This window comes from Haemaphysalis longicornis, unplaced genomic scaffold (assembly GCF_048455015.1).
Source record: "Haemaphysalis longicornis isolate Haplotype H1 unplaced genomic scaffold, Haemaphysalis longicornis Haplotype H1 scaffold_6, whole genome shotgun sequence".
Taxonomy (NCBI): domain Eukaryota; kingdom Metazoa; phylum Arthropoda; class Arachnida; order Ixodida; family Ixodidae; genus Haemaphysalis; species Haemaphysalis longicornis.
In genome coordinates this window covers 94556267-94575821 of record NW_027526407.1, presented here as the reverse complement: position 1 = coordinate 94575821, position 19555 = coordinate 94556267, and the positions used below count along the sequence as shown (strand labels likewise).

At 44.2% G+C, this 19555-nt stretch overlaps 1 protein-coding gene across 2 annotated transcripts; it reads right to left on the bottom strand.

Moving 5' to 3' along the window:
• Positions 1 to 1966: 1966 nt before the first annotated feature.
• Positions 1967 to 12015, bottom strand: LOC144141044 (uncharacterized). Of its 2 annotated transcripts, XM_077672546.1 has the most exons (4): positions 11998 to 12015; positions 9105 to 9205; positions 6755 to 6917; positions 1967 to 2529 (listed from the first exon to the last, which is right to left on the bottom strand). In XM_077672546.1, the coding sequence occupies exon 4, from the start codon at positions 2520 to 2522 to the stop codon at positions 2076 to 2078; it is 447 nt and encodes a 148-aa protein (XP_077528672.1). In that variant the 5' UTR covers positions 2523 to 2529; positions 6755 to 6917; positions 9105 to 9205; positions 11998 to 12015; the 3' UTR covers positions 1967 to 2075. The 2 variants fall into 2 exon arrangements, with proteins under 2 accessions (XP_077528672.1, XP_077528670.1); XM_077672544.1 differs by lacking the exon at positions 11998 to 12015 and having other exon boundaries at positions 9105 to 9366.
• Positions 12016 to 19555: the final 7540 nt, after the last annotated feature.

Sequence of the window (19555 nt, the reverse complement as noted above, 5' to 3'; positions counted from 1 at the left end):
ACGTCGTGGAATGTGTAAGTCGCAAGAAATTATTGTAAAGCACACGAAATCATCCTAAAACATTATACCGTATTTTCGCACGTATAACCCGCTCCTGCGTATAATCTGCACCCCCACTTTGAGCCCCCCGGAAAAGAAAAAAAGAAATCCTCGCGTATTGCCCGTGCACTTGATACAGGAAAGGCTGCACCAAAGCTACTGCTCAAGCAACACATCAGATACTATGTAGAACGAAAAAGCGTATATATTGAGCAAGTAGAATACACTGACTCCAAGGCGAAAGTCACAATTCACTGAGTGTCACTGCTCTCGCTAGAGTTATCACTTGAGCCGCAGTCGTCACTGTTGTACACAAGGTCTTGCTTGTCCATGTATGTTTTGCGCAATCGCTGCCATGGAAGGCTTAGTCAGTGTCACTATGTAGGAGCTTCACGGCACAACGCGCATTGCCGTCAAGCGGCACTAAAGAAAAAATCCCGCGTATTATCCGCACCCCTCCTTTGTCACTGAAATTTTCGCATTTTTGGTGCGGGTTATACGCGCGAAAATACGGTAGCAGGGCCGTGAGCTGGGGACAGGGAAACTGCAGTGGAGGAGGGTTGGAGTATGGCTCTGAGAAAGGGCAACACAGCGTGCGCTAGGAAAGAGAAGTAGCTGCACCAAAGGAGGGTAGGCTGCTGTCGCACATGCAATATGAGCTGAGCTGCCTTGGGAGGTGAGAGAACCAACAGGGTAAAGAAGGTGCTCCTGGCAATGAACAGTGGATGGACTAAATTTAGGATAGCACTTGCGATGGGTTGCAAGCTGAGCAAGCTTTGGAGGGTGCCGTCTATGGGGCTGGTCAAGTGGTGATGGAAGCGGTCGCAAAGTTCAACGGAAAGTTTAGCAGCAGATGAACAGAAGGTCTAACTTGACTTTCCCCTTCACACTTTTACAAACTTCTAGCACACCTTGCAATTTTTTTAGAAACACTCCACAAAGACAAGACTGAAATTGTTTCTCTTCTTTTAAAAGACTAAAGTTACACATCTTCGGAACACTAGCTACAGGCCTAACAAAGGTGATGCGAAACATTATGGTGAGGCCTTTTCTTTCAATGAGTCCTGGCACCCAATTCTATTCTTAAATAATAGCTTTTAGATTAAATGACAAATGAGCACTGTCTATTGTAGGATCATGCTTTTGAATGAAAAAGTATCCCTCACTCCCCTGAAGAAAACATCAAATGTTGCTACTCAGTGACTTACCAGTGACCAGCACAAAACTGACTTTTATTTTTATTGTTTTCACCATAGCAGCCAAAAATATACTTTTTAAAGGGGCCATGAGGATCAGATACAAGTTTGGTTCATTAAAAAAAAACTTCATTGTCCCGATAACAATCATACCCTTCTTTTTAGAAACTTGAAAGAAATCATCGAAATACTACAGAAAACATATCAAGCAGTGGCACCTGCCCAGCCACTTTCTGGTGCTTTCTCTGCAAAGCACAGAACTTTGTTCATGAGATTGGTGGCTGTCAGCCTAAGCCACCACTAAAAAACCCAACTGGTTGATTGTAGTAGGGCCCCTAGTTTCATTTAATTGTATCACTTAAACACCAACAACCATGTTTTTAGTTGTGGCCCACGTTACAGCAATGTTGCCCACAGTGAGTCACTGTAGGGTAAAATTTGATTTTTCAATACTTGCAATTTTTTCAGAAAAAAGTATTTCAGGGCTGGAACAGTTCTTTCAAATTGGACAAAGTTGCATTTTATCTTCATGGTCCCTTTAAAGGTACAAATACAGTATGTGCTTAGATTTAAAGGAACGTGGTCACCCAAATTTCAACCTGCATTCAATTGCAAAAAAAATTAATTCAGAATAACGTTTCTTACGTTATTCTTAACAAGACTACATTAGTTGTTCATTAATGCCGCTTTACTGATGAAGGTGAAAAGTGAAAACGCTGCGTGTACGAGATTTCGGTGCACATTAAAGATCTCCAGGCGGTCAAAATTAGTCCGGAGCCGGTGTACAGTTGGTGCATTAAACCCCACAATCAATCAATCAGTCAATGTTCATTATTGCACCTATTTTGGCCCATCTTCAAAAGAAGCATCCTGACTATCATCTATGAGAGTGGGGCTGTCGGCTGCCGGTACTTGCCCACTGTGCACCTGCTGCTCATGACGCCTGGCGGCATAGCCCTTGGTGAACTTCTGACCACACACGCTACAGGAATACCGCCTCTCCCCTGTGTGGACCACGAGATGCTTTGTCAGATTGGACTTCAACCTGAATGCCCGGCCGCAGAAGCGGCACGCGTGAGGCTTCGCATCATCAAAGTGCAGCTTCTTGTGACTCCACAGGCCGGATGAATCCCTGAAGTGCTGGCCACAGACATCACACTTGTACGGCTTCTCTCCTGTGTGCACCCTCTGGTGGTCGACGAGATTGTGCTTGTAGGTGAAGCTCTTGTCGCAGGATGGGCAGGAGAAGGGCCTGTCGCCGCTGTGCATTCGCTCGTGATCTTTCATAGAGCTCCTGCGAGGGGTAAAAGTACAAGATGCATATGCAACAATTAGGCCATGCTGGATAGGGTAGGGCTGAACTACAAGGACATATTAGTAGAAATTAAGAAGAAGAAATGGACGTGGGCAGGGCATGTAATGCGAAGGGAAGATAACCGTTGGGTCACAGAGTGGATCCCTAGAGAAGGCAAGCGTTGCAGCGGGCGACAGACAGTTAGGTGGGCAGATGAGATCAAGAAGTTTGTGGGGATAAATTGGTCGCAGTTAACACAGGACCGCGGTAATTAAAGATTAATGGGAGAGGCCTTTGCCCTGCAGTGGGCATGGATAGGCTGGTGATGATGATGATGAACTACAATCGCAACAAATTAAATTGAATCGAATTATAGGGTGTTTAACATGCCAACGCTACACATGCACTCTGAGGCGCGACATTCATTAGGGCTCTTAAGTAATTTTGACCACCTGGGGATCGTTAGCGTGCACCAGAATCAAGACACACGGGTGTTTTTGCATTCTGCCTCCATCAGAAAAGCAGCCACTGCATCCGGAATCGAACCTGCATCTTTGGGCTCGGTAGCATGATTGATTGATTGTGGGGTCTAACACATTGAAGTTATGCCTGGGCTGTAAAGCGTGCCACACTGAAAGGCTCTTGACTAATTTCGACCACCTGGGCATCTTTAATGTGCACGAAAATCTCGACACAAGGGGATCTCGCTTTTCACCTCCATCAGAAAGCAAAAAGCAGCTACCACAGCCATGATCGAACCTGCACCCTTGGGCTTAGCAGCCCAACGCCTTAGCCACTGGGCTACCACGGCAGATGATATGCAATAATTAGGCCACGTTGGATAGACTACTGGACCGAAAGATGCAATTGCTGGTGTTGGTGTTGCTTTGCGTGCAACTTGGCAGCAATTGTTCATGCAGCGAATTTTAAATGAGAATGTTTAGTACAATCAAACCCCGCAATAACACAACCACCGAGGAAAGCCAAAAAATTCGCTTTCGCGGGAATTTTGTTGCTGCGAGTATGAAACGTAAACAAAAAATGCGCCCGCAAACCGAAAATTTCTTTGTGAAAGCCTGTTATCTTACTCTGCGAGCTTTACCTTACAGCAACTTCAAAGAGCCGCTCTCACACTACAGGAAGTGGTTCACTGGTGGTCGTCATGCGCACCTATGAACGACCAAATTGCGTCAAACACGTCCAAAACATCCTGCGGGTTTGCCTCCTCTACACATTTTTCTATCTGGCCCTCAGCACCGAGAATGTCCGAGGATGCAGCTGAAGTCCAGCTTCTCCTGTTGATGAACTTTGCCACGGAGTGGCACCTCATTGTTCCAATGCTGTTCACAAAACCAAGTGAGCCCCACTTTGTTGACGTCCATAAAGGCCGCAGCCATCACTTTTGTTTTGCGTACATGCACCATTAAAGAGCGCTCTTCAAAATGGTAGAGAAATCTGCAGGCAAGTCCAAACTCGTCACCGCTATCCTGCCCTACTCGACTTGGGCCACTGACTTGGACAATGCTGGCTGCCATATCTTGTCGCGATAAAAACTTCCACTTTTGGGCTGGCGGAGGCACCTGACTAAGTTCAAACGTGCCGATAGCCACACACACAATGAACGCACGTGCGCTGTTCGGCGGTAGCCAGATAGCATAGCCCAAGCCAAAGCCGTGACCTGAGCCACCATGTGCCGCCCCATGGCGGTGTCGCTGCAAGATTGCCTTTGTGGCCACCTGCTGCACAGTCTTTTTCGTAAACAAATATGACAGTGGCCATGCAAGTGCACTGTGGCAGAAGTTTACGCACTGAGTCTGAATAGAAAAATTCATTTGGGCACTTCCTGGACACTGTGTCCCTCAATTTGGTAGATAAAATGCTGACCGGACTTGCAGCGAATTTTGTTAATCACTTTTCAAAAACATTTCATTGCAGCGAGATATCAAATACATGGGCATCATGGACGTTTCCCCGGGAAACAAGAATATTTTGTTGCCACGGGTATTTCATACTGGTAGGATTTCGTTATGGCAGATTATATGCAATGCAAAACCATGCTTTGTATGGTTTTTCATAGAAAACGCAACATTATTCTCGAAACAGTTTTCCTAGATCAGGTGAAGCTTGTTCAAATGATAGGTATGAGCTGCCCTTTGGAGATGTCACATTGAAGGTAGGTGAGAATAATAGGAGCCATTACCACCTTGTTTTTACTCGAGATGAAAATATGAGCTGCTATAAGCCTACAAGAATTGTAAAACAATTTGAAAATGCTATATGGTAATGTAGATGGGATAAGAACTACAACATTTTAATACTGTCCAACGCTGCAATGGCTTCAGATCTAAAGACGTTGAATTATATATGTCGAACTTACTATAAGTGCAGTGACAGCTCAATTATGTATCTATATGCATGCATTCATTACAAAAAGGAGATGCCCGTATGCAAGCTTCTATCGCATTGCTTCATGTCTCTTTGGCCTCACATCCTGTCACTTCACATTCCGTTGGCTCTGAATCTTGTTCTTATGCCTGCTTTTCATGTCTTGCACAACGGAAAGCTCGCTGCACTGCAGAAACAGCATTGAAGTAGCTGCCGTGCATTGCCGGCTCACATAGCAAACGCAACCGACACAACCATACTGCCAAATTTCCATTCGACTTCGTATAACCCGTTTCTGCTGCAAAGCTCCTATGCGCACCTGGAACACACCACATCATACGTCCACATTCACAATGACAGCATGCAAACACAACCAGTCATTACACTGCACTCAAACCACAACATGGTATGGTCCACAAGCCCCGTGGGCTGTTCCAGTGGTACTAATGGTGCTACAAATGCAACAAGCTGTTTTCTATGCCTTTGTCCAAGGGTTCCTTTTACCAGTATGGGCACTCTGGAACATGCATGACTGCCGTCAAACAAGCTGCAAAATGTCGCCAATATGCCTACAGTAAAAATAAACATGTTTTGCCATTTTTCTAGTAGCTGCTTTGACAAACGTATCCCATCTTGAAGAGAGCTAGTCTCCTCTATACGGTAGTTTACCATAAGTGAGAAGCAAAGGTTTTTTACGATGCATCGAGTAAAAACCAACACCACCATAATTCCCAGTGCTGCTAAATTACACAGGCTTAATTTATGGCCCAGTTTATTTGAAAAAGCCAAAAAAGCATGTGTACTTGGTAGTTTAAATGCATACATGACCCGTGGAAGTAATGTTTAACTCTTTGTTTACCATGTCAATGAATGCCATCAGCTGGCTAACGATACGTTCGAATGCCAATTTTGAAACTGCACTGGTTGTATTAAAAGCGCTGGTGCACTAGCTGTGTTTCAGAAGTGCACTGTTGGTTTCTTTCTTTAGCTAAGTGGTGATTTTCCATTCCTTCACACAAAAAGCTCAACTGTGTAGCAGTTGCAGATCAAGATGGCGTGGCTGCGAGCACCAAGTATGATGCGGGCCACAAATCATGTAAGCAGGCAAATTTCTTGGGTTCCAAACTTTTTTTGGCGTGCGTCCCAGTTTTCAACATTTCCATATTTTGGGGTGGCATGGAGCAGCACCCCACACCATACGAACATTATGGAGGTGTTATTTGCAGACGCTGAGTAAAAAAACCAAAGGTTGCGTTTAGAACTACTTTTTACGAGGCAGAAAGTAGTGGAGCGCTAGAGATTTTGTTTGTAATCACGAGTATATTTAACATGCACCAGAATCTCAACAAGTGAGCATTCTTGTCTTTTACCTCCATCAGTGAAATGGCCATTGTGGCTCGGATTGAACTTGCATCCTTGAGCTCATCAGCACATTGCCTTAGTCACTGAGCTGCCATGGTAGATACAGGTGGTTTTTTAAAACAGTGGTGTTGTTAACGACTTAGAAATGACAGCCAATCAAACATGTGGCAGTGGAACTTACCATTTGTATTCGATTATTAGGCGGTCACGATTATAAGGCGAGGGTACAGTTTGGAGAGGCAGAAAAATCACCATACATATTTATATATATATATGAGCTCATGTTTTCATTTTGAGCCTATGATTTCATGAGCTTCTGATTTCATTTTAGCCTATGATTTCATGAGCTTCTGATTTCATGTTATGACCTTATGAAACCACGAGGCAGGGTATGATTTTGAGACTGGATTTTGGAAAAAACCTGGCCTTATATTCAAATAAATACGGTAACTAAAAGCAAACCACAAAGTGTCCGTACCGAACGTCAGTTGTATATGCGCAGTAGGAACACTCCAGCCTTCCCGGTGGCTTCTCTGTATGGACATCAAGTATGTGCTTGTCGAGGTATTCCGGTGAGGAGAAGCAGTTCCCACATATAAGACAGATGAAGACAGCAGGCGCAGCACCGGTGGTTCTGTTCTCTGCAAAAAAAAAAAGCAGAAGTTGAAACAGGCAAACCGCATGGGCATTCCCTCAAATTTTCCACATTCTTAATTTGGAACATACAAGTTCAGTGTCTCAAATTAGGTTTTAACAATGAACTAAGCTTGGGAGAAAAACTGAGTTCTCCCTTAGTTTAGAGTGGCGTAGTTGATCTTGATGGTACACAGCACGCAGAAAGTGGATGTGAAACGCCATCTAACTGATACCAATGCTCAGCATTGTGCTCATCAAGCTAAAACAGATTTTGAACGACACCAAACTTGATGTGTATCTGGCAACAGTGAAGTGGTGGATGATGCTCCCTCTCTCGAAAGCTAACACTCGCATTCAAGTCATTTAAACAACTTTCAACTGTCTCACATTTTCTACTACAGTGGAACCCCAATAATACAACTTTTAAGGGACCGCGTGAAAGTGTCATATGACCGGGGTGTCGTACTATCGAGGTACAGGTAAATGCTGGCCTAGTAGACAGTCTCACATGACCGGCGGGCTGGGAACTCACTTAAACTACTATATTCAGTGCGTTCTCACTTGAGTTGCGAAATTTTAACTAACGTACCAAGTTTCTGAAAAAAACGACGCACCTATTTTGTGCCCCCTCCCTTCTGAAGCGTCAGCGATAGCTGCACGCCAGGCCACCCCTCTGCAGTTTAGTGCTGCTCACCAGCCCTGCGCCTCTCGCGCACGAAATAAGCTGGGAAGGCTGACGCATCCATGTGGCCAAGCTTCTTGAGAGGGGAAAGGCAAGAGTGTGAAACTTCCAAAGCCAAGTGAAACTAGCGATTGTACAAGGCGGCGATAGAAAAAAGGCGGGGAAAAAAAGAAACACAGCTTTCAAAGACATTGATAACTGGAGAGCAGAGAGAGGGGGAGAGAGAGCGTCAGAAAAAGAAGAAACTTGGATCGAGCAGGCGAGGAAAGCGGGTGTTCGGCCACTGCGGTGGAGTTGCGTCGTATCTGTTTTCACGTTCGTCAGCTTGACGGGAGCTTCGCATTTGCGGTCCGCCTGCGCCCTGAACTTTGACTTTTCCCGGTTGGCATGTTGGCGTTCTGCTGCCATGTGGGACCGTCGAAGGTTAACTCCCGCTCACAAGTACCCACCATTTTGCTTGCATCTGTTCAGCAAGTGGTCTAGCATATCAGCAAGTGCTCTGGGACCTTTGCATATCAAGCAGTGTCAAACGGGAGTTAAGAATAAAGAAAGGTTGGGACGAGGCGGCGAAGCAGAGTAAAAGATGAGAAAAACGCTGGTTTATCCCCACCACGGTCTGTTGTTGCATTGTTTCTATGGGGAGTTTGTGGGGACCGCGGTGATCTGTCGTAAGAAGCAGGTCATCGTAAGATTGGGGTACGTATCATCGTGATTCCACTGCAGTAACATAAGATAGCCTAATTAACTTCTACACTGCTGCCAGAGTCGGCCTAGCTAGTTGCCACAACATCGTAAAAGTCTGAAAAACCCTGCAGATACTACCTTTGCTCTTAAGGGGGCACACTGGTTTTTGGAACTTTTTTTTTGTTTTCCAACCAATCTTTATTAAACTTTATGGGCTTGTTCAGTTTTTTTAGCTGATTTCAAGTATCTAATTAGTTTTGATGTAACACAGTTAGTTTTCGAAATAATTAGAAATCTTTCTTGATTGTTCTTGAGAACAATGAAAAAAAAACTAATCAATAAAAATTAGAAGCAAGGCATGAATAGATACTAGAAGTTGTGTAGAAGGTAATATCGGAAGCAGTTTTTTGTTTTATAATCACATACAAGTTTCCATCAATTCTTACTTTTAGTTAAAGCAGTAACAAGAAAGGACAAATACAACAATAATCTGAAGTCAAAATAGCGGAATCTCTGCGGGTACACAGCAGGATCAAGCAAGTAAAACAATCGAGCAAAATAACACTGCATCGCTCAGAAATGGGCTCAAACAGTTCTGGGCAATTGAAGGCACCACTAAAGAACCACCAAGACAGAGAATAAGGAGAGGCAATTATGAACTAAATTTAGCCAGCCGGAAACCTGCATGAATATTGCCTTCATCAGCAAAAAAAATGGAGAGGCAATGATGAACTAAATTTAGCCAGCCGGAAACCCACATGAATATTGCCTTCATCAGCAAAAAAATATATACAGCTAAGTGTTGCGCTCCCACAATGCACCCTACATGTTTTTGAGGGCCGACAAGTTCACGAGCAAAGAAGTCACGGTCGCGTTACAACACTTCTTTTCTTGGTGGTGAAGTGTGCAGGATCTATTTCAGCCATCCTGAAATGTAAAACCAAGAAAAAAGCAGCTGTGTTATCTCTTTTACTGAACATGTACAAAAAATCACAACTACACACACCAACTTCATGGCAAGAAAAAAAATTCCCAACAGTACTTGAAGAAAAAGCTGTGGTGGAAGAAACTGTAGTCCTTCCGGAGTACGTTTCAAAGCATAACTGCACTGTAATGAAACTTCCTCGACTGTTTTGAACCGTGCATCAAAGGTTGACTGCTGCTTTTCAAATATGCAATAATTTCTAAATAACCGAAACGTGTATATTACTGTATTTGCTTACAAATGCTGCGACTTGAATGCGACTGATTCAATACACAAGCTAATCACATGCTGGGAACTTAGGTGCATTCATAGCCATTATCGCATAAATCACTGTCAAGGTAGCCATCGAAGATTTCAGGTTCACAAGATGTGAAGCCAAAGTTCTTGTGCAGGCAGAAAATGTCAAGCCTGGCGAGAAAGTTAAAAGGTATAGAGGACTTGTCATTGATCAGCTGACAGGTAAGTGAGCATGCCAACAAGTGGAGATGAGGACAATGACAGGTGCAGATGACGTGGTTTGTGGAAGGTGGTGAGGAAGTGACGTTGACTGGTTAACACAGGCAACAGAAGGTTCTGGAAGAACATGCTAAGAGGGGGGCATCGTTATATAGAGAAGTACAACATCTCGATAAGGTAGCTCGCATTAAGGCAAGTCCAAAAAGAATGGGCAAAGTTGGAAAAGTGATTATTGGTAGTATGCATTGACATGAGACAACGTTTCGCATACATGACACAATTCCACAGCAGTTTGCCATACGTATTTATACACCAAAATTTTCCGCTGCTCCCAGGGTGCAGGCATTTTTTTTGCATTTGGTGGGCCACCATGTACGTTATTCCTGGTGTTTGCGTATCATGCAGCTTATTCGGGCACGTATTCTGGCTCGAAAATTGATGCCTTTTTTGTTTGACGTGTCGTCCCACCACAGTTTACTCGTTCATTAGAGAGCACACTCAAGGCGAGCGAGAACTAAATGTAGGCCAGGTTTGGCTGTTTTGCCGTCCCAAGCTTCTTGTGGTCCACTCGTGTACTTGAGTTTTTACATCCACTTGCTTTTGTTTAAAATCCCATTAGCAGGTCGCTGTGCGCTATGTGAAATTAGTGATGTACGGGAGCTACCTGTGCAACTAGTGCGAGCGCAAGATGTTCATGTGAGAATTATCCTGGTGAAAAAGGTGTATGCATGTGTGATGCCTAATCACCTAAACAATCTCCGGGTGGCCTAGGGCGCTGTTGCAAATGGGCCGTCATGCTGAACCGAAAATACTGCAAGTCGAGCGGCTTTGCAAAAACACGTGTGGTCGCACGCTGCTTTTAGTAGCCCGTTTACTGATGTCTATTGCGAACTGCATTCCCTACAAGTTAGGTGTGTTTACTTCATGGATGCAAGACCAACGAAAATCAACCCTTCAGTTGTGTTGCAGCCCGGCTAGGCGAGAAGTGTGAGCACTCAGCTAATTCCTTTGGTATGGAGCAGTCAGCTAAAGCAAAAATTGACCCCAGAAGAGCAGCACGGCAGAGTAAAGCTTGGCACGACTTCGCCAGGAACAACAGCCGACACAATTGTAGAGAACCAATGTTTGCGACTGACAACGTCATGGGGTTCGATAACCAGGTTTCTAAAAGTGGCGTGCGACTGCACTTGTTCTTGCAAAGCTGCTCGATTTGAAGTATTTTCGGTTCAGCATCATGGCCCCTTCCTAGCACCACTCTGGGCCACCAGAAAATTAGGTGAATAGCCAAAGCACATGCATACACCAATTTCACCAGGCTATTTCTCGCATGAAGATCTTGCGCTTGCATTAGTAGTTAGTGCAGTCAACAATGGAGCATGCAGTAACGCTTGAACAGGTAGCTTCCACAACCTGCCGGCGGGATTGAAAAAAGAAGCAAGTGGCAGTGAAAATCGGGGTACAGCAATGGACTTCAAAAAGCCTGCCATGGCCAAATAGAGCTTCACTGGTTGTGATTTCGGCAAGAACAACGCGCCAGATGCTGCATTCACAATCTGTGTGCTGCACAGGCACACCTGGCCTGCAACTACAGTCAAACCCGGTTATAGCGAACTGTAACATGCGCCGCGATTAGTTCGATATATCGAATAGTTCAATATAGCCGAACCCGTCTATAACGAATTTCTTTGTTACGAGTTCGCAATACACGGACCCCTGCTGCTAACCTCACATAGAGAAACGAACACATAAAATATGCCATTACCTTACACAAAACAATCTATTTATTGTGCGCAATAAAGCTACTTTCTGCCTTGACTGCTTACTTCACGAAAGAGCGCTGCTTTTCATTTTCACTTTCTTTTTGACGAAGACATCGTTAGCACCACTTCAAGTCTATGTCCTTCAATATCGAAGCAATATTGGCTGACTGGATGGGCTCCGTCGTGAATCCCGTGTCGTAAACAGTTACGGAAGGTGTCGGGCGTCACGTCACTCCACGCGAGTCTCAACATCTCAATCGCCACTCCGCGACCCCATGCATTTCGGAGTCAATTGAAGGTGCACAGAGTTCGATATATCCGATGCGAACTTCATTATAAGGAATATGGTTAGCATGCATTTTTGCAACAGATTTGGTTTTGTTCGATATATGGCATAATTCGATCTATCCGCGTTCGTTATAATGGGGTTCGACTGTAGTCCTTGCTCACCTTGAATGCGCTCTCTGGTGAACGCATAAACTGCGGGGTGATGACATGTCAAATAAAAAGGCACTTACCAATTTTTAAGCCAGATTAGGTGCACATTGTGCAGTTCACAGGAGTGGTGGCATGTGGCTGGAGCGGTGGCTGCTGTTCCCGCAGTCCCCCAGGAAGCATTCGCATGGCGGCGCGCCAATCGCTAAAAAATGACAGTGCCCTGGAAGCGCAGAAAAATTCTGGTCTTAGTTCCACTTTATAGGATATTGCATAGCACATAGTAAAACCAAATGTTTGCACAAGGCCACAAAATATTTTAGTGAATTACTAAGAATTACAACTGCAAGTTTAGAGTGGAAAACTAGTAACTGTAGGTGGGCGTTTGCAATGCCTGTGCTGCATGAGCGTTTCAAAGGCCTTCGAGTCAAATGTACTGAAATGAGACCTTTTATTTTTTCACATACTGGAGCCCTTTAAGGGCTATAGCAGGAGTGGTTGAAATACAGAGCAGTGATTACAAATTCACCACTTCAGGGTACAAAAAAATAAAATACAATTCCATTCAGAACAAAATCCCGATGCCAATGTACACAGAAAAATCGTTATACATCCATCCTTTAAGCTGGTACACAACGTTTTTCAAAGGCCTTTGGTTGAAATGCCATTTGAGTCAAAGGAACACCACCAGCGACCTTCGAGGTTCTCAAAGGCCTTTGAAAAGCGAACGCTCGCACTCTCGGCCGTAGTTTCTGCGCACCATAATTACAAAAAAAAATTATTTTCAAGTAAAAATTGGTGTTTAAAGTGCACGATCTTCATAATTTTTAACTTGTTTTTGTTTTCTATCACTCACTCTATGATTACAAGGTAACTTGGTACTCTCAACAGTGGTGGTGCAAAAAAAGAAAAAAAAAACTGGCTGTTCGAGCATGTTTTGTGCGTGCTTGTAGATTGTTATCAATTTGATCCCTAATAATTGTTCTTTTTTGCCCATTTTAACTCTACAATTAAATTTTTGTAAAGAACGAAACAGGGCAGCAGTGGCGACACTAAAACATGGCGGGCAAATGTGAACTTTCAGCTGCCTTTGAAAAATGTCGTGTAGATTGGTGGAATTCCTTTCAGATAGAATAGAATTCGAAATTTGGAAGGTCATTTGACTCAAATGCATTTTCAAACGCTCATGTAGCGCAGATATTAATTACAGTTAAACTTCAATGTAACGAACTTCAAAGTAACGAAACTCTCGATGTAACGAACCATGGAATTTTTTGTAACTTCAAGCGTATGCACACAATGTATTTTCACCCTCTGTGTAACGAAGTCCCGTTTGCCGGAATTTCAATGTAACGAAGTTTCATGGAGAACTAGGCCCGAAATTTAAGTTGTAAAAGTAGATTTTTGGGAGACGCAAGCGCTGAAATGGGGTCCCAATAAAATGTGAACGGCGACACGGGCCGCCCAATGCCGCGGATGCGCCAGCCACGAAGTCTGTGAGCGAGCCCCTTGCCTACAAACTGCGCGCCATGCATACACGGCTGGCACACTGCTTCTGTTTCTGTTTGAGCTTAATCGTGTACGGCTTAATCGGCATTAGTGTGAACCACACGCAGCGTTTTCTCCCCGCAAAAACGCAAAACGTGCTCCGCAAGCCACAGGCGCACTGACGCAGCCACTGAGACCACCCGCGTGATGCGGGTAGCTCCAGCAACCGCTTCTAATTGCTCGCTGAAACGCAACTCGAGGGGCAAACAAGAGGGGCACGCGAGAAAAAAAGCGGATAACGTGGGCGAAATTTTCATTGTAAAACGTGATACGCACCCGCTTACGAAAGCGGCCATCAAATATCCTCCACGCTGGTAAGCCTGATCGCCTCCAGCGTTGGCGCCGCCGCCACCGCTTTGCACTTTGTTCGAGTCCGTTCATGCTTGTTGGGTTTCATCGTTCCAGCAAGCATTTGTGAATCTTATGAGCCTTGCACGCGCGTCTTTTTCACACCAACGTCTGCGATTGCACGGCGGCGGCGGGAAGTGACTTGCGCTGCGCCCGACAGTGGGAGGAACCTGACCAGTTTCGCCATGGTTTCGCCAATGGGGAGGCACACACCCTATGGCGGGAGCTTCAAAGCGGTCGGGGATGCCAGCTGGCTAGACGATAAGGCTTACCGCCACGGAGGATATTTGATGGGCGCTCTCGTAAGCGCCGCATATGATGTTCTACAGTGAAAATTTCACCCACGTTATCCGCTTTTTTTTTCCGCATGCCCCTCGAGTTGCGTTTCACCGAGCGGTTAGAAGCGGTCGCTCGAGCTACCCGCATCGCGCAAGTGGTCTCCGCGGCTGCGTCAGCGCGCTTGCGGAGCACGTTTTTGCGGGAAGAAAACACTCCATACGGTTCACGCTGATGCCCGTGTAGATGATTAAGCTCCGATATAAAAAGAAACAGTGCACCAGCCGTGTATGCGTGCTACGTTTTCTTTTTCAGGAAACGCTTCACGAGATGAACACTTCATTATAACCGCGAATTTCAATGTAGTAAAATTTCAATGTAAAGAAGTAAATTATGAATTTTATCGACTTCGTTACATCAAGGTTTAACTGCATACATTTTGTCGCACGACATTTCTGAGTAGTGCTTGGTTATCACAAACAAAGTGGCTATCTTCTGAACCTGAATGTGTATCACAATGACCAGATACAAAACTGAAACACATTGCAGCCATGTTTTTCAAGTTTTTTATGGTATCATTACCATACTGAGTGATCGCTAGTCACTGTTAATCATGTCTAAGCCTAAGCAATGAAAACCAGATTCCTGTCAAATTGGACACTTCGTTTTTCTCTCCTGGCCTTGCGCAATTGAAAGTGGTTATACCACACATTGTCAGATGATAAATAAAACCTGAAAAAATATTCCAAGGAACGCAGTTCATCTTGCTTCAAACCATGTGAACTTTACAGCCCCTGCTGTCAACAATTTACAGAAGTCACTTTCGTATTACACACTGCTGATGCATGCAGTCACAGTTGATGTCCGAAAAACGGCGCTTTTCACTTCAGCAGTCTGCAACAGTGGAAGCCAGTACAGCCAAAAGGTTATTGCACTGCGCCTTTACATTGCTTGACTGTGAAGGCAATCAAGCAGTATTAAATAGTTCGTTTTATTTCAGCTACCGAGAGGCAGAAAAAAACTGGCAGTCATTTCATTCAAATAGCATGCTGCCCGAATTCCACAATTTTTTGAAATGCAGATTACAATGCTTTGATTTTTAATTATATTTCTGTTTCTATTTATTTTCTTGATTTGAAATGCCTTTTTAAAAACTGTGCCCCTGCAAATCAGTGAAATGAGCCTTCATGTGGCCAATACTTTTTCTTTGGATGCATTGCAGTTTCGCTGAGACTATACAAAAAGGGCCCATCTCCCCGCGAGGGGGACTCGAGTAAATGCGTCGCATAGGGGGTGGGTGTATTGCGTTAACGTTTAGTGTTTGGGGAGCATCATTGGTGACTACAGCGCACCCTGGCCACATGCAAAAAACTTTTCTAAAGAAATTTCAAGATAAGGCTTGGAAAATCTTTAGCAAGCTTTGGGATTTGCCAACACTATTAACAGATTCAGAAGTCTTTCAGAGAGTACGAGGGGAGTTGGCGTCCATGCGCACTAGAATCGGGTATGCTGTCACCCCATGCTTTCTAAAGTCGTTCACTACTACAGGCCTTGGGATGAGCCAACTGACGCCGTTCTTGGTGTTGGGTCAGCTCTTGGGCTGGCAAGCAGCTGGTGGACTTGCCACTGCCAATTGGTACGACTGTGGCCATCCAGGGAAACGTGGCCAAGCACCCACAGGAACTGGGAGCCTGTCAGTGAGCTGGGTGAACCTGCATCAGATCTATAACAGGAGACGAAACCTGCTGACGTTTTGAGCAGTGCAGACGGCTCTTCCAAGTGTTACACCCCGAAGCTTGGTATTGCCTACCTCACCCTAAAAGTAGCACAGTGAGACCTTAAACTACCAGTGCCACCTGCTGAAGATTCTGTAGTGTTTGCCAGTACCACTGGTGGGCTTGCCAACGTCCTAGAATGCTAGCTTAGTATGTACTGCTTTTGTTTAAAAAGTCTTTAATCTATGCTGGAATAATCCCCGTGATCAAAAAACAAGTATTATACTTTGCAGGACTTCAAGTGATGATTTTTTGTTCTATTTGTTGTGGCCACAACCTGACGGTCACTTATAAGAAGAATGCAGAGTGCCAAGATGGAAAAGAACAAGTCTAACGTACTATTTTTATAGGCTGACACATGCATGACTATAGCAGTTCAAAAGTATTTACAATGCTTTTCATTCGTATTTTTACTACACAAGATATATTGCTCCAGAAGGTCTGGTAAATTCCTGGCTACCAGCAGAAGTGAATCACAGCTGTACATCACTTACAACGGGAACCGCGACAATCCACACTACAAGCAAAACATGCATGAATCCAACCAAATCCCTACCTTTCAATCCTTCTTTGTTCATCATTACTCAAAAAAAAAACGCCACTTAAAAACAGGGGTACCCTCTTTGTTTTGTCTTTTTTTCACATCAGACACTGATTCCCTGCCTTACAAACCGCAAGCACAGTTTTAACTTAATTTGTGTTTGTGTTTTGAGAGACCACATCTATGTGCCTTGGCATCTAGAAGAACAGATGCAGCAGGGAGGGGAAAAAGCCTGGCTTATGCCCGCCATACAACATGATAAGAATGCCAGCCGGATTTTTTTTTTTACCCCACCTTGCGTTCACCATGCCGAAGGCAGAGCTCTTGAAATGATACAGCGTAAATTCGTCCGATTCATTTTTTCGAAATATCGTCCAAGTGACTCGCCGACAAGATTAATAGAAGAGCATGGCATTCCAACACTTCAAGCATGCCGTCAAATTCAAAGGTTAAAATTTCTATTCTTGCTTAAAAATAACAAACTTTCACTTAAACCCGAGGAATTCCTTCAGCCACTAACTTCCCGACAGACACGGCATAGACACCTCGAATCTTTGACTGCGTACAGCGTTCGAACTAACATTTTTAAGTTTTCCTTTTTCCCGCGTACAATTACAGATTGGAATAAACTAACTGAATCGGCAGTGACCAATATTCACTCCCTTCAACAAATGGAATTCGGAATGGCATTGTTTTGCAATTTTGATGCATTCTTGTGTATGTGTACAATCTATTTCCAACAGTGTGCCACGTGTATTGGTATTTTTGTAACTTTGGTGCATTCCTGTATTTGTTCAAACTATTTTGATCAGTGTACCATGTGTATTGTGCCTAAATGTTTTTTTTTTCCTTGTGATGCCCCTCCTGCTTGTGCCCTTCAATGGGCTTGCAGTATGTTTTAAATAAATAAAGTGCAACGTACAGGTAGTGGAAACCTCCAGTGCACGACTCGCTATCTCCAGATGTCCTAAAAGAGAGAAAGGGTGGTGTTGCTTATCTATGCAAAGTTCTGCACGGCAGAAGCAACTAAGCACGCATGCAGGGGCTCACTATCTTCAGAGGTGTGCCAAAAACAAGGGCAGGTGTGGTTGTCACTGGAGTGCAGACAGAACACGCACAAAGACCTTATTTCTTTCTTTTCAGTGTCTTATAGGACAGCAGGGAGCGCACACTGTGCCAGATGGCTGATTGCTTTTTTTTTTTTTTTTTGCTAACCCAAAACGATGCCTCAGCTGCACTGGTCGATCAGCGTACCCGTCAAAACGCTGTGCACTATAAATGGTATTGTGCTTTGAGTAACCGCGTTTTAAGCGGTATGCTTACGCACCGAGTTCTATAGTAAGAAAATCGCTCATCACAAAAGCCCACGCTACATCTGGTCCCGCACTACAAGCGGTTACGTTATAAATGTACAAGCTTCCGAGATTACTTCCCTTAACGCTTTCTATGGCCATATATCAGAGTCTGGAAAGCAATAAACTGCCTTGGCGACTAATGAGAAATTATCAGATAAAGTAACTTTGTTCTATATGTTTACAGGAATTCAAGCCAAACATTTATAGAAATACCAATAAGCATTGCTGCTTTGAAGCAAGAAATTGCAAATAGAGCGACCGAGGAGAAAAAATTCATTCATGCCATAGGAAGGAAATACTGTGCAGAAACCTTGAAGCTGTTAGTACCAAAATATGTGCAAATGAGTGTTAGTTACCTTCTTTCTTTGGCCTTTATGTTAATGTTGCACTTCAGGGTTAGCTACTTCAGCTGAAGCAACGCAGCCTGTCACTCACTACATGCAGCACTTGATCAGGCAGTTTGACTCTCAGCCAGTCCGTCCAATTGTTAATCAAGCACCACAAGTCTTTACCACTCACAGCAGGCCTGAGACAAGTCATATCACTCAACATTTCTGTAGTACCTTTCAAAATGTGTGGATTTACGGTCACTTAGCTTTCTTCTGTTTTACTTCCCAACACAGCACAACAGATAAATTTTCCCTCTATACCTTAGTATGATATGTCAAGGCACATTTCCCACTTGAAACTTGGGCACGCCACACGACGGTGCGCGGCCCATGTCGCGCGATGAGGCGGTGTTCGCACTTGCGACAAGTGATGGTGCCACTGTGTTTAGTGGAACTGTTACCTGACCTGTACGACTTTCTTGGTGCTTCCCCCATTTGCACTAAAAAAAATAAGTTACACTAGTGCAACAAGAACAGGTAGAAATCACTCTAGGACACATGCTACTAACCCGGAACAGTGCCGAAAGCATTGCAGGTTGCGGGAGGAACCACAAATAATGAACTCAATCAAGTTCTTTTCAAGATATAACTGCAGGAAGAAATACACAGGTTTACTTTCACGCCACAACACTCGTATCCCGGTCTGCAAGTTTTGCTTCTTTCCACAGACGCAGAATTTGTGGCGCCTGTAACTCCACGGTGTTTATTACTCGCCGATCGAGCTACCTATCGTCCCGCTGTCGGTCTAGCTATATATGAAAATTAATTGGTTTTGCAATTCAAATACGTTTCTCAGCACTGATGAGTCGCATGCTGGTTGTTGATCCGTACATGCGTACGCCGAAGCCACTGACAAATGAACCGAAGTAAGTTGCGGCAAGTTGCTTGCTGGTCCGACGGGACAGGCGGGAGCTTGCCTGTTTGGAATGCTGGATGTAAACAAACGTTTCGTTTCCGGCTATGGCAGCCTACTCCGTGGCCATGACTGGCTATCTGGTTTTGCAACGCCATCGCACGAGGGAATTTGGTCTGAGAGTGATCGGCTACGCCATAGGAAAGTGATGAAAAGCGACGTCACATGACAAGCTGAGTTGCAAGTGGAAATGTGCTTATACTAGGCAAGTTATCCCGGGTGTGACAAGTGTCTGTCATGTAAAAAAAATAATAATAAAACAATACACCTTGCACTGAAAACAAGACAATAAAAAATTGAAATAAAAATAAAGATATTATGAACTGCTGTAGAGACCCTTTGAGTGTAACTTATGAAATAAAACAAAAAGAAAGGCTTAATAAAATGTTTGGCAATCCACTTGTGAGTGGAAACCACCCCTCAGCAAGTTAAAAAAATGAGGAAAAGATTCGAATTCCTGGAAGCACCAACAGCATGAAGTAACAAAAGCTTGTTT